We start from the raw sequence: 27,446 nt of genomic DNA, 5'->3' as shown, positions 1-27,446 counted from the left end.
AAATGAGAAGTCGGGTAAAAATAAAGTAGACTATGCAAAGTTTATTCCACTACACGCCGCGAATATGATTGCGGTGTTATATTCCACGACGTTCTGTTTTTCGCTGCGGATAACTTTGACAGGTATGACCGTGTAACGAAACGTCATTGGAAAGTTCGTCACGCCGCCGCTTGTAGCGCTTGTGCGCCAGTCTTCTTGCAGCGGGCGCGCGGCCGGCTGCTTGTTGCAGTGCGCGGTACGAACCAACACACGCGAGTTCGCGGTCATAGGCTCGAACGAACATCGAAATCGACGGTCAGTGCGGTGACCATGATGATGGACAACGGGGTGATGACAAATAACTATGATGGGGGGGTGTACGGGGACGGGTACATGGAACAGGAGGAGGAGTGGGAACGCGAGGGTCTGCTAGACCCGGCTTGGGAGAAACAACAGAAAAAGGTCAGTTTCACACACCTCACACAATGTTGACACACGTAACGTGGGGTAGGTAAACGTAAACTTCGAATAATGACAAACATGTATGCTGCGTTCGTTCAAAAATGTATCGTATGGAAACCCTTATCTCGATCGTGACTCACGTTTGTATATTTACAAAAAATATACTTATATTTTATCTGTGAATCGATAAAACAGTGTTCCTACTGTTAGAGCAACTACTATTTCTCTACTACATCTGATCTCACACCTGGATTATAAATTAGTACAGCTGATATAATTTATCAGATTATGAATCTATTTTTAGATAACGCTGATTAACAGTAATAGACACCAGACGAAAATTATCTGTTGATGCTGACAAATGAAGTAAATAAACGAAAAAAAAAACATAATATTATCTATAATAATATTTTTTTGAGAAACCGCGCGCATTTTCAAAAATTCAAATACTGTCTTGCACATTTCCCGCCGCTAGTTGAAAGTAGATCGCGGCCGTGGACACTATTAAAAGATTTCTTGAAGCTTTTCGTGCGAGCGAGACGAACGCACGGCGCTTCCCACGGGAGGGAGCGGGCCAGAGAGAGAGGAGTCGAATTTCCGTTAGTCATGTCCTAAAATGGGTCCAGCGCAGGCGCCGCTGAAAGCGCGGGCGTCCGACTTTACGTCACCATGAAACCCATATTTCAGGAAATTGGTGTGGCTACTGTATCTGCGTAAACTGCATTTTAAACGTTTGCTATTTACGCGATGACCTGGTGTTCCGTGACGAATGCTCTGACGCACCCCGGCAACGCAACCTGTGGAATGTCATTAACGACTTACGACACACTCCACACGCTCTTCTGCTTCAATTAAATATTATTTAGTCCTTCCATTCAGCTTTCACGATATCTATAAATGAAATGCATACAAGCTGCGATTCATGCAATAACTAAAGTATTTTCGCTTGAGTATGCACTTTTCGATTTCTTCGCGGAATTCGCATAATTTGCTTGTAGAATAGTAAATAACCATTAGAAATATAATGCAATAATTAAATACACACCGTCGTGAAATATGTCACTAAAGAAAACAATAGCAGTTGGCGTTACTTCAAGGCTTCTTGTGAAGTAACCTTAAATACTAGTCATTTGCACCTTCAAGCATTTTTCGCGGTAGAATGTCACGAGGCAACCCACGCAAGAGATGTTTGGATTTCGTTATTACTCTAGCTAGATGACTTACTCAGGGAAGGACAATGAACGACCGAGGCTCGAGGCCTCACAGGATATAAACAAAGAGCCTGCGACACTCGGTGCATTGGCCGATCATGTATGGCGGGTCAATGTCGCGGTCGACCAACTTGAGATGCGTCTGCGCGGAAAAGTCGCCCGACGAGTCGCACTCGCACTCCCAACGACTGGAATCAGTCTTCCGCAAGGAGGTCAGTAGCGCACTCATGCTTTCCTCGACAAAAGGTTCGAAACATGTGTTACAGGAACCTCCTACTTACGAACGGCACTCGTAGAAAATTCACTTTCTAAAATTAATTAATAAGTAATCATCGATAAAAATAGGTGTTACATCATTATTATAAATAGTTTTAGAGGAAAGCTTACGAATAGTTGTGATTTAACGTTAATATATCAAAAGTAACATCTGGTTATGCTAGAAATCGGGCGTGAAAGTGGTGAGGACGAGCTTTAAACTGGTTATTAAATTGGTAATTTACATAAAACGACTCATTTATTCTGTTCATATTGTCAGAGTTCACAGTTGGAGTAAATATTTTGCTATTCCACCGTTTTGATACTATAATACACAGACATTTTAATTTGGTACAGTATTGCCTAAAGAGCTTAAACTTATACTACAAGCTTATCAGAGCGCTCAATAAGGGCCTCATAAGTCTGATTCAAAAATATTTACAGATGATAAAGTTTTAATAACTTTAAACATTTTTATCTGAATAAAAAATACCTGAATAAAAATGTATTAGCTAAAATACTATCACCTTGGCATAGCTTATGCCTGCGGGGTCATCGACATTCGATAAGTTAATATACATGTTATTAATTCTATATTGGAATATGAGGACTCGACATTTTCCTGTAAGATACCTATTGCAGCGGCTTTAAGGTTTAATATAAATTCTTTAAAAAAATAACGAATTGTCTGTCTATTCTGAGATACCAACTTTCTTATGTACGTAAAAGAATACAAATGACAAAAAAAAGTATTTTTGTGAAAAAAACATTTCTAGCATAAAATTGTTTTTGAAATTGATCAGAAATATGTTGACGTAGACGTATAATATCAGTTACATAACATTTGACATGGCTATTTTTTCCTTGTCGTTGTTAGCTCGGTTTTGGCACACGGTCAAAAATCGAGGAACGTGAGTATCGCCTCGCATCTCTTCACACTGTTGAATAAATCATAAAAAACCTCTTAGAATGAATTTCGTATGCAGCCGAACCTCAATGTTAACTTAAAGGGTTGTATTATGTCCGAGAACCACATCCGTGGTGTCAAATGTTTATTGAGGTGTCTACGTCCGCCTACACGCCACAGACTGAGAATTCAACTTCCTTCGAACAAGGTGCGACATACATTCATATTTCTCGGTACACAATCATTCATTCTAGGAGGCAATTAAAATTCAACATTGAACGAGGACGAAGTAAAGAATTATCAAATGCCTCAAGAGACGACCGTTTTAGTCAGCGACGTCACTTCAATGTTCTAAGAATGTTGGAGACCTCCTCAATTTCCTGTTCGTGCCCCAATAAACGTGGCATAATTACATTTCAACAGGTACAGTAATTAAAAAGTAAATGTCACCTTGTATAGTCAATAAAAAGTAGCAACGAAGATCTCAAGGCTGAGCAGCTACAAATTCTTACGTTTGTTTTAGCTTTAGTTAGCACTTACTTATTTGCAGATGTTAGACGGCATTTAGTAAACATAGGAAAGAAGCTGCTAGCCGAAAAAAGACTATTTAATATTGTAAAACGCCATTATGTTGACTATTTGCTACCACGTCTACTAACCGAACACAAAAAATAACACAAATATGAACAGCCTTGAACTGTTGCGATAATCAAAAATTTTATCGTAATCCTTATGGTCGAATTAACATTTAAAAAAATATATTAGCTGGTCCGCATAGATTTTGTTCTGCTTTTCACACATGTTTCGAAACCAAACAATGCGCCATATCGGTCAAGCGGTTCTTGAGTTACAACTGAACTAGATAACGTCATTTAATTTTTGCATTCATAGATAGATGACAAAATAATATGCTTGCATTCATTGACTGAACTAGCTATCCAGATAATCTATGATACCATACCAATTTATGTAACTGCTTGCTGTCTTCGGTACCTAATGCTAACAGAATAAAAAGATCTATCTATAACTGTACAACTGCACTTATAATGTAGAGACGAAGGTTTAACAAATATGTTTTAAAGCCAACAACAAATGAAGTTAGAGCAGAAAATAAACTTTTTAATAGAATTCTAATATTTCACAACAAATAAATGCAAAATCGACGTCGATTGCATGTTATACCTTTGTTTACGTCGTATCATCACGACAAATATCGCCAGAAAATTCTATAAAGGCTGAATCATTAAGTGAAAGTAAATGTTCGAAACCATAAGATCAATATTACTCATTGGACTTCTAGTAAAAACCGCGCAGCATGAGTACGTCGTAGTGGGCATGTTGTTTGGTCTCTGGACCACGTCAATAATATCATTTTAAGTGGACCGGTTCTCCCGCGGACAATCCCACTAAGCACGTAGACGCATTAAATTATAGACCTTACGTATTACTTAATTGAACTAACAGTAATGAGGATATTGCAATGGAATTTCAAAAGTCCCCGGTATTTTTTCAAGAGTTATGTAAATTTTCGCCTGCGTTATGATAATATTAATAACTAAATAATAGTCTATGGGTAACAATTATAACCGAATGTTATGGAATTATGTTCGTGGCACAGTAAAAAGAATTCGCAACGGTGATGAAAGTGTATCTTCCAAAACATTTTAGGCACGTACCTACCTACTGAACTTTATGGAATTATTCTAACTACTTTTTCCACTCCGCTCTTTCTTGCATCACCAATATAAACTGCTTCATTGATAGGTCCCGTTATTAAATCTAAGCGATTGGTTGAAAGCAAAGCTTAATTTTCTTTAATAGTACATTGTTGCTAACGATCCCATACATCGCACTGTATGTAAGCTTGCAGAATTTCGTAATGTTGGCTAAATAAAGCACCGGCAGTACAATGCATAGTTCCATCCAAGTTAAAGTTGTGGATAGATGGTTGCATCTCGGTCGTGTCGCTTCGTTATCGAGTCGTGTCTCATTATTCCTTAGGCGTCGTGTGTTTCAAAACGCGGAGAGTAGATAAGTAGGCGTCGCTATGTCCGCCCACTTACTGCACCCAGGTGCGTTCCGACCTGCGCGAGCGCAGCGCACTGTCAACCTTGTCTTATCGTTACACAATTGTGTTGTTACAGTCTGCTATAATATTATGATATTTTAGACTGGCAATTCATTTTGAAGCTTTTGCTCTCTCATTTTAGCCGTCGACCGAAAGAACCAAGCTGTTGTCTATTAAACGAATCTATTACGCGCCTCGCGCCAAGTCTACAATAAGAACAATGTTTACGTATTCAGTAAAAGTTGAAGTAGACATATGAATAAATACGTCAATTTGTTTGCCAATGTTTTTACCAAGCTGAAAACATTACTTCGCGAGTAAAGCTGACATGGCTCGGTTAAAAATGTTGGGTATAATATTTTCACAAAAAGCAGACATTTTCATTTAGATTGACAGACAGAATCGCGCGATCCGGACATATTGCAAACCAGCCGATGCCAACCAACATGATCTATTTTTGACTCGGTCCAATCACCCACGCAAATTGCTTACACTCACTTGCTATTATAATTAGAAAATCGTAGGAACCAACAATTATACCGGCGTTAACATACAAAAATACATTTTAACTATTTGCTAACACTGTATTAGGTACATATGTACTTCTTTCTACAATGTCGTATTTATAAATAAAGCATCATATTTCGAGTTTCATCATTTATGAAACATGTGTACAAAAATATCAGAAGTTACTATGGCAATCTATGTGTACGTTTTAGGTATCACCATTTTTCTATTTAAGTAGACAGTGATATTTATGAACGAATGTATGCCCTAATAATATGGTAAATCACAAAATACTTGTCATTCAAACCGATATTATACTTTATCATTCAAAAGTAACCACGTGTTGCTATACTGAGCTATCTTCACCGATTATCTGTTTAGATAATTCCAGCAGCCGTCACCGTGAGCTAGCGAGGGGGACTGTCTTTTAGTTGTTATTCATTCGGACCCTCTCTTGTACACAATAGAATGAGCCGAGGGTAAAGCCGAGCAAAAAACAACTGAATGGACGTCAACCGAATGAAACAGCTGTTCGTAACATTCAAAACTGATTGGTAAATCTTCTCAGCGTTTAAACGTAGACGCAACATTTAGTTCCGCAATGATCGTAATCGAACGAAGTAATCAAGCGAAACAAAATGACCAATCCAAAATACGTTCGCTAAGGATCTCAACGTTCGTCAATGCAATCAGCGTCAACGCATTCTCGCGTCCAGTGTCAGATTCCGAACAGTGTTAATAAACAGATACCTATGCGTAGGACGCTTCCGCTACTACATCGCATCAACACGGCTCTACGCCAAATATACCAAACTATACATTCTGCATAAAGTTACAAATACGTTGCCGTTTGCGTCAGTAACAGCGATGCAATTAGTCATATTATTTATTTTAAAGAGGCGTGTCATTTCCCATGCAAAATATGACAAATCGCATCGTCGAAAGTCTTGGCCAATTTCATATGTGACCCTAATGTGACTATATTAAATTTAAATACCTGTTGATATACGGATAGACGGTATATTATCGCGTAGTTCCATCGTTGCATAAGCGATTACAGCAATTATCGTTTTGGCTATAAAGATGCCGTTTACTGGTTCAGATTCCTACACACATGTAGCATAATCAAACTTTTTATAAACGCGCAAACGGTTCTGAGAAACATAGACGTCGTTCTAAAATAGGGCACTCTCAGATTTCCACACCTAAACTAGAAGTAATAGATGAGTTCTTGCATGGCATACATTGTGTTACATATATGGATCGTGTTGCGAATCTGTTTTTATCATTGCCCACAGTTCGCTCACAGGATGTCTGGATCACAAGTCCCTTCCTCTATAAACTTATTCATTCGCTAACAATTTGTAATGAAATATTATTTTCCAGAACGCATTTTAGATATGTGAATGCATCAAGTGATAAGCTGTGATTATCTTTTCGTCATATCTTTTATCTCTGCCAACAATAACAAAATAAACTAGTAAGTCCTTATCGACAAGTATTTAGCATACTTAATAATTAATATTCATATTTACAAAGCTAATATAGTGAGCCGCCTACAAGTTCATTCAACTAAATTCTAATTTTTCAAATACGGTTTATTATTATTTTCTATAATAGAAAAAAATACGTGCCTTTAAGCTCTTTGTGACTAAACCCAAGCCTCATATAAATAAATGAGATTTCGTAGCACACATTCGTAAACGACGAAAATGGCAAACCTCGCCGTATCTAACGCATTAGTCGATATTTTACAGCTTTCCATATTTGCACGACTAGAACATTAACATACATTAACGAAATCATGACAAAGATATTATGCTGTAGGAAAGCAGAACGAAATAATTGACTTGCCTTGAAAATATAGAGTAAGTATGACAATCATGACATTGTTTACAATACTTAATGGAATTGCAAATTGTCATTAATTAGCTGACGATCTTTGTTTGAACCAATTACATCGTAACTGAGATTGTGCAACGCTTGTGTAAGGTTGATTTAAATGAACTAAACCACAGATTTACACGAACGTTTTGGTAGGGATCTCTCCCATACGTGTCTACGCACACCAAGACATGAAACGTTCAAAGGAAGGACATAATAAAAGAGGACCGACGATGTAGGCGACCGAGGCTAACAACAATACAGGTAGGGCTGCCATTGTAATAGGAAACTCTAGAAACCCTGTTTGTCGGGTACACAGGACAACAAATGCACTTCAAGTAGGTAAAAGTACGCGGAACAATATTTTCAACGTTCGTTAAAAGGGTAACATTATGATGAAAATGTTTTTCTTAACATTCATTAACTCGTAATGACTCTTGGACGTCAGTGCAGTGAATTAGAAAAAGCGGAGGAGTATACACATTTTACACAGCCCTAAAAAACGAACAACCTATGTACCTAGTTTGTATAAGCTTTGTGTCTCCAGTGACATAATCTGCACTCTGTTTATTTTGCGGCAAGCCCACGATGCTTAACAATAGATCACAAATGAATGCTGTGGCCATTGCCAAAAATCCAAGTTTAGAATAAGTGGGTGGGGTTGTTTGTCTAATAATATTTAATTACATCTTACCACTTGTTATGCTAATGCAATGTCGACGAGTATATGAAAGGTGAAAGAGAACGAAAGAACATCGAATTTGATACCAACCTCTGAAAAACAAAAATAAACATAATTTCAAAGTGTTGCATCTACAACATTTTGTAGTTAATCCACGGTTCCCTTACTCTACCTCTTTCTATTATAATTTTCCTGTTTTATAGAAGAAGAGTAAGTTCATAACAAATTAGCTTCTAATATTACATTGAATGACGAAGCGTGCCAGCGTCATAACAAGCAAACCTCATTGTTGTCGTGGCGTGAATAGCTGACCGCTCTCTTTTGTTTCGCTTATTTTAAATAACACATTGTCTACAAAAGGTAAAACTAGCCGCAGCTTAACCAAATACAGACTGCAATTTGGTTACTCCCTTGATGTATCATGTTATACGTCATGTCGTATTTAATTTAACATGTCCACAACTACTAAACTGTATGATGCCTCGGGGAAACGTCAGATGCTAGACTGGTTGCCTAGAAACACGAGGAGACAGATCGATACGTTCGGTCTGAGCGGAGGCTACTCCGTTCCGTTGCTACCTTTACAACCGAATACGCAAATGAACGCCGGAGGAGAAAATATAACAATAGACATAAAGCCGCTCATTTAACATGCCTCGAGGGTCGTCGACATCAAAACAATGGACAAATATTTAGTGCTTATTAAGATTGAATCGAATAGAACAAAAGTACCAATAGAATATAAGGTATAAAGAAACGACCTTTAATATTAAATGTTACTGTTACTCTCGCTACTAACGCCGTACATTAGTAATGAGCTAACTGCAACCCGACTTACTACTTACGTGAAGTAATTGTACAAGGCGACATAGAAAAAAGAAAGATCACACGATCGATATCTACGTACAGTAACTGCGTATGTTTAACAAGCTACTGTCTCAACAAATAATCGCGCTAATGAGTAAATTTTTTATACCATTGCTAATATTGAAAACGAGAGAGCGTCGCGATAAGTGACATGGAACCGGAACACGCATTGATAGCGGGTTGTCATTGTTGTCCTTCGTGCGGAACCGTCTATTGTCCTGTCTCTTGGTTTATTTGCTCGTTGATACGAAAAAAATCTTAAACAGCTGATCTATACTTAAGAACTGACAATAAACACCCAACCGAAGTCAATGTTGTTAGATGAGACTCGCCCATAAATTATACCTAATTGGTATTAAGAGGTTAACTAACACTACACAACGTGACTAGAAGAATGTGCTGCCTACTTACTAAGGAATTTACTTATATTCAGTAATCACCTTTCAATCAACGAGTCTTGTTTATATAAATCTCAGTTATTTATTGTAAATCAGAACGAAAACAGGTGTACTAAAGAGCGGAACTGGTATTCGAAGGTTATGTATCTATTCGACTTTCGGTAAAATCGTACTGCTGCCGAGCTACCGAGCTTTGCAATATTAACAATTTAGAGAGGCTAAGACGAAACGTTTGTGAAATATGAGCATTACTTTCCACGTGTTCTTCACACGGCTTTCTTCAACTAGACATTAAGTGAAAACAAAATCATGTCTTACACTGTTTTTGCACTAATGATAAAATCGTTTATTACGTAATTAATTAAATCTTGTTTTTATTAAAGGATCAGGTTTCTCCACTTGTGATTTCATTTTAACAGTCCCTGACTTAACTTCAAATACTACTTCTGCTTGTTTTTAGTGAACACTCGTATAAGACTAACAGTACGTTACAGTAGCAAGCCTGACCGACCAGAGATAATTTTGGACTATGAAAAAAATTGCGGAAGAAGCCGTCGCTGTCACTCTGGCGATCTATATTTAACTGAAAGTTCACAGCTTGGTGAAACAACTGGGTCGGCTAGTGGATATTTCAGTTCGAATAATGATATATCGCTTGCATGATCCAGACCGTCGTTAAACAATCCAATAGGCCTATAAGACATTTATAGATGCTCATTTTATGGGTATCAGCACAGTTATGGAAGGAATGTTTTTGAAACTACTGACAGTTTAACTAATTAAATCTAAGATTAGAAAAGTAGCACAGAAGTGGTACGTCACACATCTAACAGAAACCATTAGAGTTCTGGAATGTGAGAAATACGTTGTTTCAATGCGTTTAGAGGGCATATCACATGTGATGACTGTTAAAATTTGTGCGTTTATTGTTTATGTATAACATTCATACGATCATCATTTATTCTCTCAAAAACATTTCAATCGTTGTGTATCTTTAAAATTGTAACAGCATTAAAATTACGGAAATTGTACATGTAAAAGTAGACTATTACAGGGCCTGCTAAATTTACCGATGTGGTGCGAGACGTATCGGATCGGCCATTTACCAAGACTCAATAATTTATGATTTGACTGACGCTACTCTTACAGTCTTACATCATTATTTACATGAGGAAGTTTTCAGGCAAACACGTAAGGTTACGAAACAAATTTTACTGGATCTTTATTTTTAGAAAAAATCATGGTTGAATAAGTGGGTTATGGCAGAAGTATTTTAAACACCAATTGTATTATGGTTCACAATATAGTCTCAACAGTTCGGATCACGTTATAATCGTTTATTTATGGGGATTTGTTGCTGCACCCAACCGATTGTCCGCGAATACGCTTGTGCAATTTGTTTCGTTAAATTCTTGTTGATGTCAGGAATCAATAGATGACTCACGTGATTTACTGTACATTCTCGAGTCTGCTTATTGATTTTTTTTTTAATTAACTGTCTTTTAAAATAATTGTTTTAGACTTGTTATATGTTATTTTTTATAAAATATAATTGACTCGACATTCAAAGAACTCAGGAATGTATAGGTTTAGAACAAAGAAAATATCCACTGGAAACGCTGTCGTAACTATTTAAATAACCAATATTTGAATTATATATTTCAAGACAATTTGTAGAGGAAACACTTTATCGTTTATTTACTGTACCCACGATTTTATAATGGTCAACGGGAAATTCTGAAACAGGATAGATATTATTAGCGAAAATACATAACTATACAGTCAATTTAAATCAATCCTCTATCACAAAACAAATGATGTATCTGAATATTTTTTTAAACATCGCATCGTTCATTCTCCTTGCATTCCCGTGCCGGCAAACTGAAGTTGTTCTCTTAAACAAATAGCCTCCGGTGTATGAAAATATCCGCGGCTCCGGATTCGCTCGCCCACGCGAAAACTTGCCTATCTAATATACTATCTACCATCTGTTCCCATGGCAGATATAATAATATACTTTTTCTGAGACGGTCACAGTTTTATTTTTCGAACCACACGCATGTTATCGTCATTCATAACCTTCTCCAAATTCCACAGTTGCGACTCTTTTAGACATATGAGATTTATAATATGTAATAAAGAACTAAATCTTTGCTTGATGTGAGATATTTCTTATTTATTACTATCGAACATACACTTTAGCTGACACTGGGGCATTTTGTATTAATAGTACAGGATTAGTTCTATTCGAGTCGTACTTGCGTAATAAATAAGGAAGTTAGAAATACCACAACTCCATCAATCTTTATTTAGTAACAATCTATGTTAAGTTCGCATTACTTATCGATTTTTTCTTTTTACAGGTACAAACTGGGCCTGACAGTTATCAGGATACATACAACTGTATGACACGTCATACCAAAATATGTGAGTAAGTGTAAACCTTCGCAAGTTAACACCGACGCGCAAATTGTGAGCTCGACTTTACAACATTCCCAAAATGTTTTTTTACTCGCTGATATCGTACGTAGGTCATTGATCTCAGAGGTTTGCTATCAAGATATGAGTGTAGGTTTAAGAAATCAGTAGACACTACCTTGATGCACGCCGTCTGTGTTTACAGAATATAAAATTAAATGTATGCCGTCTAACGGTCACGTTATTGTTTATCGAAATTACAGTGGGCGGGTTGGCACGGGGCCCGATAGAACCACCTTCACAGGTGTGTTAGTTATCTATTAGTATTCCGATAGTGGGTACAACACGAAAGCCGAATGCCTAATTAAACAGCGCCATAATCATACTTCAATTGAACAAATATTCGTCATTTATTTACATTGTTATTGAAGCCTTATTTGTACGTGGCATTGAAATACTGTAAAGATGTGATTCGAAATTGGCTTTGTTATTTATATAATATATGTCTGAGTTAGTTCAGTTTAATTACACAAAGGAATTTATATGTATGTTTTTATAAATTGTACGAACACAATTTTTATTAGCCTTTCAAAGTACTTTAATAAATTCCTATTTAAGTACTTTAAACACCTCTTCAACATTGTAAAATATACTTCAGTAATAAAAGTTCATTTTGATTAAATTTTATTAACTCATTGTGCTGGTGTTCTTTAAGTAATACTAGTTTAACCTGGTATTGGCAATATCGAGGCAACTAGGCCAATAGTATTGCACTAACATATTAATAGAAAGTTATCCGAGTGTTTATGAACTCTAAGTCTACCGAAAGCTCTTACCAGCAAATCTGGAAATTATTGGCTTAAGAGCTGACCTTTTAATGGCAATGACATGTTAAAAGAGGCTCAAAGAAAGCAGGTCTACTGTACATGCTATAAATCTTGAGTCATCTGCATAAAGGGGTAATTGAATGAGTAATTTGTGCTAATCGTATCAACACACCGTTAGGATCGATCATCTACCCACTACCGCGGTAGCGTATCATCAATCAAAATAATCACCGATTGTCTTGCCACTCTTGTATTAAACTTCATAACAGTTTTTGTTTAGGAGTCCGTCATTACATTGAGCTCAATGATGTTTAGAAGAGTTTAGTATTGTTAGTCAATCAAACATACTATTATCAATATTGGTAAATGATACGAACTATTCTCACTTTACTCGTGTTAAACGTGTCTATTAATAGGTGTCAAATGTCCGGCCTCTATTTGCATAATATTCATTTATTTAATTCAATTTCAAAGATAAAAGTTCTCACTATCGTGTTAGGAATTATTCAAACTGTCTGTTGCTTGTATAACACTTTCTCTAAGTTTTCTTGACTTTCAAGTGAACATTTAATTTTGTTCGACCGTTTATGTCCACGTCTTATGCCTTAGAAAAAGCAAGGTACCATTTTACAAAATTGATTATCTTGAATTTGGATCTATTCTGGAAACACTAGTGACTATTTGCTTTAGATTATAAACGCTCAGTTTTTAGTTTGACAAAATTTATTAAATCTCTGAGACGTGATTCTCTTACAAATGCAAAAAAAAACACTGTCTTTCTCCCTGGAAATAATATCCTGATACATCCTCAGAATAAGAATTTCCGCCGCCAAATAGAGCTACTTTTTGTACTACTTTATTTGACGTTTATTTTTTTTTACTTTTAGGTTTTATTGTTGCAATCAGTAGACAAAAAAAGCTTTGTGACAGTTTAACTTTTATCCTGCCCTTTTAGGTTTACATCTAGTAGGTATCTTAAACGAGTAGGCAAACTTGTAAAACGCACAATGTAACGGAAGATAGAGACCTTAATACCATTTGACACGAGCGTAACCCCTCGGTGAACAATCTAAGCTAATATTGCAGTCGCAGCTGCACGGCGCAAGTTGCACCTTGAACCGCATTTTGTGATTTGCACAGTGAAAGTCTGTGTGCAACTGTATAGGCGCTTGTAAAATATAAGATACTGTTAGCAAACACGCTAGTATAGTCTAGACTTGCAGAAAAATAATATTATCCTACATTTTACAACCTTGATGTAGTAAAAAAATACGTGAGTAAGTATAAAAAAAATTATACGTACCTAAATCAAAACATTACGATACTCAATTTCAGTTCTTTTAATTAAGAAAGGTACAGAAATTTACGTTTGTATTAGGGTTACCTTATGATGACAAGATACAAAGTGATATCTAAGTACCTGCTGAAGAATAGGACACAGTGATATATTTTATTGGTGTCGTGATTTCAACTGTCCGATGCGAAGGCAAAAATTTCGTTAGCACCTTTGCAAGTTTAAGTAACGGAAACGTAAACAACGAGACGAAATTCAACGAACTTTTCGCAATGTATAAATTTCACAGAAATCGTTTTATGCAAGCTTTTGTAAACTTTTTTTTCCGATTCTTCCAGATTTAATGTTGTTATAGGGTTTTTTTTTAAAAGCCAACTCCATGAAATATTCTAGTCTATTCTACTCCACTCATTTTCGTGTTATCAATATCAAACATGTACCTATCTAAAATGAATTTTAAATTTCGTCTAATATATAAGTTATTAATAAACATAATTTATTCGCACCGTTTCTCTGTTAAATAATTCAAGAAACGAGTCGTGCTTTCCGTGATCTGTTCATTTTTGTTTAATTGAATATTCATAATACATAAATGATTGCCCAAAAACAAGAAACATCGGCGCCTTTCCAAATACAGATAACATTTAATATTCACTTTCATATTTATGTTTTCGATTACCTAACTTAGAGTCATATAACCACGGAATTTACCAGACAAGTTTGATGGATTCACATGAACTGCTTGACCCCAGACTAGTTACTTATAAGATACTGCCGAAAAAAATTTACTACAGGTCACCATGTCGTTTATAACTTTAACGGATACCTTTAATTAGCCCTAACATTCTACAAGAAACAGTAATTATTGGAACTCGCTACAAATGGCAACGGAGCGCAAAATGAGACAAAATGATGAATGAACATTCCTACGGCCTACAGTCCATATACTAAATCACGTCAAGTGCACCATACCTGGCACCTAATTGCTCATATAAATGCAGTTTGGCACTCGATATGATTTTGCATAAATCATATCCAGTTGACAGATTTGTTATTTACTAAAGACAAATAGAGGGCACCTAATAACACAAGATTCATAAGCCAAAGCACGCGCTCTACAAAAAGTTATTGGTTTATGGGCACTAGAAATAGCTGTACTAACTGGATACAGCTGCATCCATCCTACCTCGTCAACAAACGTGTACATATAATTTAGTTTCAGTTTTAAGTTTCTTGGCAAATCTAATGTAGAGCCGAAGTATCTACGTAAATCGTAGCCCTAAGGAATGCGCCAAATAAATTATTGTCTATATACATGTTCTTAATCAAAGAAATTAGACAATATCATTTAAACGACCTTAAATAACAATGTCAACATAACGATTGTTCGAAACGATTTCAATGAGCTCAATAACTTCCTTTCGTAAGTTACGTATCAGTTTAGTCATGTGTTCCTTTTCAATGTCATTCGTAATTTCAGATCGTTACGTTTGCTCGTTATTAGTAGCTACATCGGTAATTTGGCACAATTATTTGTTACTATCGCATGAAAAGTAAAATATCTTGAGTCTGAACACCCAAGGCGAGTAAGTTGTTTGTGACAAGTCATTTATGTTAGCCTTGAAATAACCTTTCGTAGTTTTCTGTCTTGTTTTAAAACTTTCTCAAATAAATTTTCTTTTACGACATTTAGAACGTGATTATGTTTTCATTCTTTAATTAGACTGTAGATGAATTGGTTGATGTGCAGAGTCGTTTTCAACAAATTCTGACAAAATATCTCTCATAGTTCACACTTAACATGTTGACAAATGTTATTTAACCACTTCAATGTGCGACATCTTCACTGTAGTTTTCATTCTACGCATCTTAAACTGTCCGCTGTCTACACCTGCGTGCCTTATTTTAGATCAACGCTGGCCGTGATGGTAGCCGCAAGGTGACGCCAGATTATTTTCATATTCTGGGTCACGATGTGTGTTTTGTCTCAGGGACGTTGATATTCCCGTTTACACGAGGTCGCGTGCCATATTTATTTGACAACGTACAACTAACTCATATATAAATTCCATCTAGCACAAGGTGTCTCTCAGGCTCAGAATTACTGTTTAATTTTTCAAACAAAATGCTTTACTGGAGATTCCCAAATAGTTTGTCTAAATCTGTTTGTTACATTGTTTACGTGAATAAACTTTTACGGGCCTTTATATGTCTTAACATAAACCGACCATTATATTTCCAACGCTACCGAATATTTTCCTCTATAAATCATTGATACTTGATTGTTAAAAACTTTCTTTTTGACGAAATATCACATAAACCAAACAAATGACGAGTCTTTACGATGCGCGCTCCCATTCGCGGTCCGTTACTGCGCTTTTAATTTACGACATATGGTAGCTAGGTAGCTTATACCTTCACCTGCATGCTGTAGGTCATGTGGTTATGGAAGGTAGATGATTATTATTATTTTCTGTCCCGTGCCAAGATGCGAGTTCCAAAGATGATTCATACATTACCGTCTCAGAATGCAGTTCGGTCACTTTTAATGTTCCGCAGTGATGGCATCTTTGCTAACCTCGCCTCCTATCTATGGATATAGACGCTCAATTATTCTATGTCACAAGGTTTTTATTGCAAAACAATTTTAAATTCCGTCTACTAAGGAGTCAAATTTCTATAACGCGAACCCTTGAATACAAATGTGCTTGCAGGTAGAATTTTTTGCTCGTGTCTCACATGCCTTTGTTTATACCTACCTTGTCTGTGAACTGGTTAACAATAGCATAGTTATCTATGCGATTGGCATTAATCAGTCACGTATCTATAAAATCTGCTTATAAATCTATGATTTTCTATTTCTTGGAGAGGCTTAATTAGTTTGTAACTTTAAACTAGGCTAGACTACCGAGGTAATAATCCTCTCATACACCTATTTGCAAGGAATAAATATCTGATGAAACGTATTTCAATTGAAGCATCGGTGTTCTTTGAATTAATTGTCACCATCAGCTTTACTCTAGCGCATGGTCACGCAATCTGTTGAACGCATTGAATTGTATTTATCAGTACTAACCTTGACGCCACCTCCGGAACCAATCGGGTTTGTAAGTTTGCATAGGAGCGCCATTCGTGAACTATTATTGCCTTTCAGATGTTATTTAGCGTCCATTACAATACATTATTTAGCCTTTATACGCTCTATTCCACTTTAAATGTCGTGGCTTAATGATATAATCAGAGTAACGGTGAATCTTGTGAGAGCTATTGTATCGATTATTGCTGTACAGAATATTTGATGTATACGACGTATATTGATTAAAACTGGAAATGTATTATAATTATATAAAATTTTGTTGCGCTAAAAAGCTTATATTATACCTTGAACGTGTTTGTTATTCTAAAAACGAGAAAAAATATCGTCACAGAATACTTATAAACCGGAAAGCTGAGATATACTCGTGAGGAGAATCCACTCGAAAATATATTATGTAGATCGTAATTACACAACGATATTTACAGTCTAGAATCATTTTCATCGCTATTGGAGACAAAATTGCAAACAGAACGCGGCGAATGGCTAATAACCGCCCGCGAATTTGGCACCATGAGGGTCGGACCCCTCGACCGCTCCCCTACCTGATGCAACTGCAGTATTGATTAACGGCACTTCTGTACGTTCAAAATCGTATTTCCTATTTCATTTTACTAGACAAATTAACATCTAAATTAAATCTACGAATTCGCAAACGATTTATATTTTAATATAGTAATATAACGAGGATTAATGAACTTATATAATACCACTTAAGCCTCAGGAAAACAACTAGCAAAAAGACGTCAACAGCTTTCGCCAACAGAGTCGTGTTTATACGTTTATTATTGGGAATGATAACAACGTAACATAACACACTGCCTACTTTCATTTTCAGACCTTTACGGCATGGTGCAACAGCCACTTGAGGAAAGCTGGCACCGGCATCGAGAACATTGAAGATGACTTCCGCAATGGCCTGAAACTTATGTTGCTGCTGGAGGTCATCTCCGGTGAAACCCTCCCCAAGCCCGACCGCGGCAAAATGCGTTTCCACAAGATCGCTAATGTTAACAAGGCCCTGGACTTTATTGCCTCCAAAGGTAAAAAACAATGCTTTTTAGTTATTGTCGTATACCTTAAGCAGAGATTTTTATAATATGCTGTATCGTACCATAAAATATAACTTATTCAAGAGCTAAATAATAACTCATATTGAGGTTAACCCGAACCATGTTTTAGCCTAGAACATTGTCTAATAATAGATGGCAAGTTTGAAATAAAATCGGCATAAAATCGGCATAACGTGAACAAGCAACATATAGGTCAGTCGATGTTCCTACACCAACTTATTGTTGCACACACAATACAAATCTTTCAAAAGTGGTGAAGTAATCGAAAGCCTCTATTCTCACATTACATATTAGGTTTAGGATAAAAATACTCTCACATTGGATAATCCTCACAACATAAAACACATACCACCTAACTAACTAAAGAATTGACAATACAAAGCAGTGATTTTGCGAAGGTGCGACATCGTTAATGAATGAATGCTTTCACGCTTCGGAGAAATAACCGTTGTCTAACAAAGAATTTAGGAGAGATAAACTCGTCTACACGAGGTAATTAAGCAGAGCTAAAGAAATTATCGACGAGACTAAAATATTTCTGCATCATTCAAACATGAAAAGCAGTAATGTTTACCGACAGTTATATCCAGTAACTGTTAAAGTAATCGTTATACAACAGTACTGAGTGATACTGGCTGGTTTATTCGATACAAAAAGTAAATTCTTCTGGTGTAACCTGTCTGAGGTCTTTAGTTGACTATATACAGCCGTTAATACCGCTTAGAACTTAATGAAGGGAAGTCCAAACACGATTGAATTTGTGTGAACTACAGGATTTATCTTAGAGTAATGATTGATCTCAAGTCACTTACTAGTAGCACCTACTAAAACTTAATACATACTTGGTTGGTTACAAATGACAATAACGGCTTGCAAGTGCTTAGTTTCTAACTTGTTAGGTTTCAGTTTCACAACGCAATAACTCGCAAAGAAATGCATGAACATAACATATGTTTGTATATACGAGTATTATGCTATAACTCAGCCGGCCTATCAGAGTATTTCGCGAAATATTTCCGTGTACACATAGGTACCTGTACTCTGACTCACATTACACACATTTTATATACATACTAAGTAAGGAGTAACTTTATAATAATATCCGAATGCGGCTAAATGGTATGACGCCAGCAACTTAGGTCACTTTGTATTTATAAGGAGATACTTCATTATAGATAGTAATTTTTAACACAATATGTATGTATTCTAATAAGTTATCGTTTAATACAATGATTTTAAGAGCTCTAACGTTTTACTACACATACGAAATTACGTTAATTTTCAGGCGTGAAATTGGTGTCCATTGGTGCCGAAGAAATCGTCGATGGCAATCTGAAGATGACCCTGGGTATGATCTGGACAATCATTTTGCGATTCGCCATCCAGGACATCTCAGTGGAAGAAATGACCGCCAAGGTAGACTACACCAACTAATGTCTAAATATGATAATATGAGCTACCAACAGAATTATATTTCTTGTTGATTGTTATATGTTTGCAATCGATTTTCTACACACTCGTGTGGTAAACTAATGAAATAGTTGCATAAATTGGCCGTTGATAATTTGATTACGCCTTATCACGAAATAAACAGTACCTAAACTAAATATTTTGTTTCAACACAACAGGAAGGTCTGCTGCTTTGGTGCCAGCGCAAGACGGCTCCATACAAGAATGTCAATGTCCAGAACTTCCACCTGTCTTTCAAGGACGGTCTGGCCTTCTGCGCCCTGATCCACAGGCACAGACCCGACCTCATCGATTACAGCAAACTGTCCAAGGACAATCCTTTGGAGAACTTGAACACGGCCTTCGATGTGGCCGAGAAGTACCTCGACATCCCCCGCATGTTGGACCCCGACGGTAAGGTTTACTTTATACGCTTGTATGCTTTTCCTCGTTGATATGGTATACTTATAGTGCACACTGTGCCATACGAATTTAAGGAAACAGTTATTAAATATTTATCCATCCGAATGAGGAAATAAACCTTGATTTAGATTTTAAATATATGGATGCATTGTTATTATCGGAGTGTTCATGTCTACAAAATAATTATTGACGATGGATGATATACTTGAACTTTTAAATTTATGAAGCCATAAAAATAAAATGTAAATGGATATTGCAGACCTAATAAACACACCAAAGCCGGACGAGCGCGCCATAATGACCTATGTGTCGTGTTACTACCACGCCTTCCAAGGCGCGCAACAGGTACAATACAAATAAAAAATGGCCGCCACGCGTTACCGCCAAGTTCCGCGTTTGATACCCGAGCCCTTAACGCCAGGCCTATGTGTGTAACTTATAGCATGATGAGTGCCTTTCGCTTTATGTTTAAGAAGCTCCTATTTCAGTGTTAAAACTAATCCATGTAAACCGGGCGAAATTTCTATGATCTGTACCTGACAATAAGTGCGAAATTGTTGTCGTAGTGCCTGAATACCATGTGGCCTACGACATCAATTATTATGAAATCTACAAGCTGCCAGACACGATGTCATAACAATAGGTCAGGAGCAAAAAGATCTAGAAAGGTCCACCGAGTTTATAAATATTTACAATCCCGCACTATATAAATGGACTCATTACGTTTACCTACACATTCCTGTCACACAAACGTGTTATTGCGGAGTTCCTAAGAAACCTTTTTGTATTTCAAATGATGCCCTTTAGTACTATTCAATTGAAATATGAAACAAGTATTTATTATAAGCTTTATGTTGTTAACTACCATACAGTATTTTATTGTTATCATACGAAAGAATGCTTGTGTTCTGTGTCCTAATTAATCGCTTTCGTAACTCGCCACTATTTGGATTAACGCGCAATTTACTTCATTGTCTAGATGTTCAGTTGAACAGCGACAATTAAAACATCATTTAGTTTTCCTGTTTGTGGCTATTTTTAAACATGATAAGACAATGCGGGTTTTGAATGCAAAGTTGTTATCATTATGTGCTTCCATTTAGTTGCGTCCAGCCTTCAAAATATATCCAAATGGCTAAACTGAGAAGCAGATTTTTCTTAGAGATAAGACGCAAGCATTCTTGTTAAGAATAATTCATGATACATCGCATGAGAACTAACACCGTGTCGCTTGCGTGCCGCTTGTCAGATCTGCAGAACACGGCGATGCCGGACGAGCGCGCCGTCATGACATACGTGTCTTCATACTACCATTGCTTCTCTGGCGCTCAAAAGGTTTGTATTAAAACTAAATACACCTACTAATGAGCATATCGTGTTATATTGTCTCACTAAAATAATTAAATTACTTTAGAGATAATATTTGGTGCGCTTTGTCAGAAACAAGAACATTTTACAAACGCAAAGAAAGGTTTATTATTTGTCAAAACTATGTCCAATGCGGTTTTTTTTTTGCAAGTATAATTAACTTAATATTCGGCATTTATTAATGACAAGAAATACTAAGCACCAATGTAACACATTTCCAGGCTGAAACGGCCGCGAACCGCATCTGCAAAGTTCTCAAAGTCAACCAGGAGAACGAACGCCTCATGGAAGAGTATGAGCGTCTTGCCAGCGACGTAAGTAAACAGAACGAACCTATTATTTGTTTTACAAATAAACTAGATTCAATATTTACCAGTAACATTTTTTTTATAGTTGTTGGACTGGATCAGGCGTACTATGCCTTGGCTGAACAGCCGCCAAACCGACAACTCTCTTGCCGGTTGTCAGAAGAAGCTGGAAGACTACCGTACTTACAGGTATTAATAGAACAAAGAGTTATGAATCTGCATTAAAGCAATAATGTAGCTTTGGTCAAAACTTTAATTTGCAATATTTCTAGGCGTAAGCACAAGCCGCCACGCGTAGAACAGAAGGCCAAGCTCGAGACTAACTTCAACACCCTTCAGACTAAGCTTCGTCTGAGCAACCGCCCCGCTTACATGCCTACCGAAGGCAAGATGGTCTCCGTAAGTATTAGAGATTTACGATAGATACGAACCGAATTTTACCAGACGCAAATTATGTAGAGCGAATTATATATTATTATTTTAATTTTAAGGACATCGCTGGAGCCTGGAAGGGTCTTGAGATCGCCGAGAAAGCTTTCGAAGAGTGGCTGCTTAGCGAGATGATGCGCCTTGAGCGTCTTGACTACTTGGCCCAGAAGTTCAAGCACAAAGCCGACATCCACGAGGACTGGACCAGAGGTACCAGACCAATCACATACCAATTATTTCTAACTTAAAAATTTCTGGACATTGCCAATTCTTTGAATAAGAAATAATTTAATATATGTTGTTCATTATTGTAGGCAAGGAGGAAATGTTGCAATCTCAGGACTTCCGTCAATGCAAGCTGTACGATATCAAGGCGCTGAAGAAGAAGCACGAGGCTTTCGAGTCGGACCTCGCCGCGCACCAGGACCGCGTCGAGCAGATCGCTGCTATTGCGCAAGAGCTCAAGTAAGACCAACTAATCTATACGATAAAGATAAATACAATAGACAAAAAATCAAAGGTGGAGATGTAACCCTAGCACGGCAATGTTCCAGCACCCTGGAGTACCACGACGTGGCGTCCGTGAACGCCCGCTGCCAGCGCATCTGCTCGCAGTGGGACCGCCTCGGCGCGCTCACGCAGCGTCGCCGCCACGCGCTGGACGACGCCGAGCGCGTGCTCGAGCAGATCGACCTGCTCCACCTCGAGTTCGCCAAGCGCGCCGCTCCCTTCAACAACTGGTACGTCCCTTTCGATTTATTTCACTGACTTAGTAATTTAGTATGTACCGTTAGAAGAGAATCGCTCGAGAATTTGTAGAGACTAATAAATCTAATTGGTAACAGGTTGGACGGAACCCGGGAGGACCTCGTGGACATGTTTATCGTGCACACCATTGAGGAGATCTCTGGTCTCATGGACGCGCACGCTCGCTTCAAGGCCACCCTCGGCGAAGCTGACAAAGAATACCAGGTAACAAATTTCATTTAGAAACTGATTAAAGTTATAGAACATCACATTACACAACCCAACTGATAGTTATTCAGTGAGTTTATAGAAAAAAATGGTTAAATAAAAACGACGATGTTTGTCTTTCCAGGCGATAGTCAACCTGGTACACCAAGTTGAGTCCATCGTGAAACAGCACCAGATCCCTGGAGGTTTGGAAAACCCCTACACTACTCTCACCGCTCACGAGCTGAACCGCAAGTGGTCGGACGTGAGGCAGTTGGTGCCCCAGCGCGACGGCACACTCGCCGCCGAGCTGCGCAAACAACAAAACAACGAGACCCTCAGGCGCCAGTTCGCCGAGAAGGCCAATGCCGTCGGGCCCTGGATCGAGAGGCAAATGGACGCCGTCACCGCCATCGGCATGGGTCTGCAGGTAAACTGCCAAATACATATGTGTAACCTCTCGCATAACAGAATAAATAATGATTATTCCAATAGAGATTGGCTTAATAATAACAATTAAAATTTTTCGTTGATTTGGCAGGGATCTCTGGAAGACCAACTCCGCCGCCTCAAGGAGTACGAGGCTGGCGTTTACGCCTACAAACCTCATATCGAGGAACTCGAGCGTATCCACCAGGCTGTCCAGGAGGGCATGATCTTCGAGAACAGGCAAGTGTCACTAGCAAACTTGACTAATGATATAATTAAAAATCTAGTAGAACAGAAAATTAACTCTTATTCTTTACAGATATTCGCAATACACAATGGAGACTCTCCGTGTTGGATGGGAACAGCTTCTCACTTCTATCAACCGCACTATCAACGAAGTCGAGAACCAAATCCTTACTCGCGACTCAAAGGGCATCACTCAGGAGCAACTCACAGAGTTCCGCGCTTCATTCAACCACTTCGACAAAAACCGCACAGGCCGCCTAGCACCCGAAGAATACAAATCGTGCCTGGTGTCTCTCGGCTACAGCATTGGCAAGGACAGGCAAGGAGAACTCGACTTCCAGCGCATTCTTGCCGTCGTCGACCCCAACAACACTGGTAAATAGAATATCTATACTTCCTTAACAAGTAAAATAACTAAACATAAAGAAACAAATTATTCAAATGGCTGTTTATCTTACAGGCTACGTATCGTTCGATGCGTTCTTGGACTTCATGACAAGGGAGTCTACAGACACCGACACCGCTGAGCAAGTCATTGACAGCTTTAGGATCTTAGCTGGCGACAAGGTAACACAACTTTTAATAAAATAAGTTTAACGTGATGAACATATTATTGTGTTGTATTTATCTAACGAGTATTATTTGTCTGTAGCCGTACATTACCGCGGATGAGCTCCGACGTGAGCTGCCTCCCGACCAGGCTGAGTACTGTGTGGCGCGCATGCCTCCATACCGTGGCTCCGGGGCCCCAGCCGGCGCCCTAGACTACATGGCATTCTCCACCGCGCTCTATGGCGAGACCGACCTTTAGGTACTCCACGAAAATTGTAATTTCTACAAGCCAAATATCTCAAAGATGTTAATTTATTCTATAGTTGTTAGTCTGGAAATAAAATCTTAAAGAAATCTATAGGCTTTCAACTCTCCCAAGTACACAATGGTATTTGGCAAGCATCCAGCTCGCGGTTGGGCCACTGCCTAACACCCACTCTGTTTACAAATTTTGTTGTGTTGGTATATATAGAAACTGAAATATTTTTTACTCAGACACAGGTCACAGATGTCGTATCATAGGACATAGTCATCCACGTCATCAGTCAAGGAGGGTAGCTACCTATTCAAGATGGCGCGAGGCCACCGCGCTTACTAACACCACGGCCCGAGACTCAAGCGGCGACGTAATGGCGCACAAAGATTATTTCCCTTACATTGACCCACCTCTCAGAATCGCCCTAAACTAGGGTCAATGTAGAGCAAACAATTTTTGTGATATAATTTAGTCTATAAAACAGTTCTATATTAAATATTATGTGCAATGTTCAAACCAAAAATGCCATTAACATTCATACCATAAAACTCCTTCCTAATGTTTAGTAACCTTTTGGCTCAAATCAGAGAAATCATTTTATATGTTTACAACACTCTATTTATACATTAGCATTAGGTATTTTTAACTTTTATAAGAAATTCTCAGGGAAGTCACAAAAAAATTATTTGTAAGATAAAATGGTGCTAATGTTAGGCTTGACTAATGTGTGACACCAAAATAAGACTCATTCACACTGTGAGAATGTTTTTGTTATATTTTTTTTATTTATAAGCAAACATTATTTATACAAGTTCGATTTTTATTTACTGCCATTAGTAATTTATAGTATGATGATGGTAGGCACAATATTGTTTTAAGTTTTCTAAATTTATTATAAATGTTGCAGGGAAGTGTCACACAACTTATTTATATCATAGATTGCCATAGCTTGCCTGCATCTATTTATTTATCATTTTTATATGATTATCGTTTGTGAGAGTATTGGAACGAGTACTCTAAATAAATGATCTGCCATATCTTTGTCTTTTAATAATGACTGCGTTGTAATACAACCACTTATGTTACACGAGACAGCAGCGGTATGTAGAATAAGAATGACTTATGTGCCCAAAAGTATACTAACTCGAATGTACAGCTAATTTAATAAAAAGCTCTTAAACAAATTAACTTTTTTATTTGCAAAACTACCTAATATTATCTAAATAAAAGGAACTATTCTAATAAAAATAAAGTTTGAAAATAAGGTTAACAATATTTTATAATATTATATTTAAAATAGGTCCAACTGAAACATACAGATCAGTGTCTTAATAGATAAGGAAGAAAATACACCATATACCTATAATATGTTATAGTAATATAGCAATATTAATATTTTATAAATATAATAAATATATTGAACACATTATGCTACAGAGACACAACATGAGATACCAATGAATTACATAATTAACTATGCTATCAACAACTAGGAGAAAATAAGCCTAAAAAATTATAAAAGAGGTTCATTGGTTTATTTCTTTTCTTCTTGTTTAGTTTCTTCAGCTGCTGTTAATAAAGCACTTTTTATCCCAACCTTCTTGAGTTCCTCAATGAGCTCACCTGATTGGTGCATTTGCAGCATGATGTCACACCCACCAACAAACTCGCCATTGATGAAAACTTGAGGAATTGTCGGCCAATTAGAATAATCTTTGATACCTAGAAAGAAGTTAACAACTCATAAAGTCACCAATTCTCAGTAAGTTTGTCACATTTCTAGTAAAATCTGTCAATGTGTGAACCTAAATTTTTGTTTACATTGTGGGATAATTGGTATCTCAAGATTTCTGTTTATTCAATGGTTGATTAGATCTGAGTGTGTAAGCATGACATGTTATCAGTAAATCTAGGACAGCACTCAATAAACCACTTGATTCAACAAACATAGAGTTTAGAAATAGTTAATAAGTAGAGACTAAAAATTCTAATCTTATTCAAAATATAAAGGTCATAAGTTAAAACAACTATCACTATCTGTTCCAGAATAAAGAGTTTTATATAGATTATAATAGAATTCTTATTTAATTGTCTTCAACCTTATAAAAAAACAAATTTACTATGGGTAAAATTTCAACAATTCTATATTATCAACCACCATTTCATTATTCTCATTGTAAAATATGTTATATCAAGTGTTTCGAACATTTTATTCACAAATAAAATTATCTACACAAACGAACCAGCCGCATAACCCACATGTAACATGGTTAAGTATTATGTAAAATGTAGATTCTTTTAACAAGACGGGTTGCGGAGCGGGCCGCCTTTTATTACAGATTGATTTTGTAACGATAGAGCCGTAAGGCATGTAACGAGTAAGTAAGTACTTTAAAGGAAAGATAAAATTGACATGTCATTCTCGAAATATTTGCCAAAAGGCACTAAATAGAGTTTGAAAAACTAACCTTGTCTTAAGTTTTCATCTGACAAAACGTCGTGACTGTCATATGGAACAGCGTGCATCCTCATTATCTGAACTACAGCATTACTGAAACCACATCTAGGAGCATCTGGGACTCCTTTCATGAACACTACTACTTTGTTATTTTTAACCAAACCATCAATTTTATCCTTTACCGGAGTATCGGCAAATGATCGGCATGTTAACTTCAATGTATTGTTGTAAATAGGATAAAGGCTTCTCCTTAGCAAACTATTCATTTTCTAAATATTTTATGTAATTATAGCCTCCAGATAATTTATTCTATTGCTAAAAAGTATTTTCGCTCCAGACAGAAACTATTTTTCTGACACTTTGACTTATCTTTTTGACAGAGAGATGTCAGCCAAAACAAAATGACATATTGTGTGTCATAATTTTGAGAAAAAAAGATCCTTTGTATTTCATGTCTATGGTTAAAATCTTTCCAGCCACCATTTCTGTAGCTTTACGAAATTACTTTTTTTATTTGTCCGATTACAAAATAAAAATTAAAAAAACATTGTATTAATTATTTACATAGGTACGGCGCTATTAAAGAATAGAAACATGATTATGTTCTACCAACAGTGTCATTCATTCAGACTTTTTTTATCTGTGTAG

At 37.0% G+C, this 27,446-nt stretch overlaps 2 protein-coding genes across 3 annotated transcripts; one reads left to right on the top strand and one right to left on the bottom strand.

The window, feature by feature from the left end:
- Nucleotides 1-180: 180 nt before the first annotated feature.
- Actn (alpha actinin) lies at nt 181-25,524 on the top strand. Of its 2 annotated transcripts, none has more exons than XM_076120861.1 (18): nt 181-441; nt 17,692-17,896; nt 19,212-19,342; nt 19,555-19,789; nt 21,048-21,133; nt 21,388-21,480; nt 21,560-21,663; nt 21,747-21,873; nt 21,966-22,113; nt 22,218-22,368; nt 22,458-22,643; nt 22,749-22,875; nt 23,003-23,287; nt 23,399-23,526; nt 23,606-23,907; nt 23,993-24,099; nt 24,185-24,343; nt 24,580-25,524. In XM_076120861.1, exons 1-17 carry the CDS (start codon nt 310-312, stop codon nt 24,341-24,343), a joined length of 2,706 nt encoding a protein of 901 aa, XP_075976976.1. In that variant the 5' UTR covers nt 181-309; the 3' UTR covers nt 24,580-25,524. The 2 variants fall into 2 exon arrangements, with proteins under 2 accessions (XP_075976976.1, XP_075976975.1); XM_076120860.1 differs by lacking the exon at nt 21,048-21,133 and adding an exon at nt 20,058-20,143 and having other exon boundaries at nt 182-441.
- Nucleotides 25,516-27,192, bottom strand: Grx5 (Glutaredoxin 5). Its single transcript, XM_076120862.1, has 2 exons — nt 26,809-27,192; nt 25,516-26,062 (listed from the first exon to the last, which is right to left on the bottom strand). The coding sequence occupies exons 1-2, from the start codon at nt 27,062-27,064 to the stop codon at nt 25,875-25,877; spliced, it is 444 nt and encodes a 147-aa protein (XP_075976977.1). The 5' UTR covers nt 27,065-27,192; the 3' UTR covers nt 25,516-25,874.
- Nucleotides 27,193-27,446: the final 254 nt, after the last annotated feature.

This window comes from Anticarsia gemmatalis, chromosome 12, assembly GCF_050436995.1.
Source record: "Anticarsia gemmatalis isolate Benzon Research Colony breed Stoneville strain chromosome 12, ilAntGemm2 primary, whole genome shotgun sequence".
Taxonomy (NCBI): domain Eukaryota; kingdom Metazoa; phylum Arthropoda; class Insecta; order Lepidoptera; family Erebidae; genus Anticarsia; species Anticarsia gemmatalis.
This window is presented reverse-complemented; position numbering and strand designations above follow the sequence as displayed.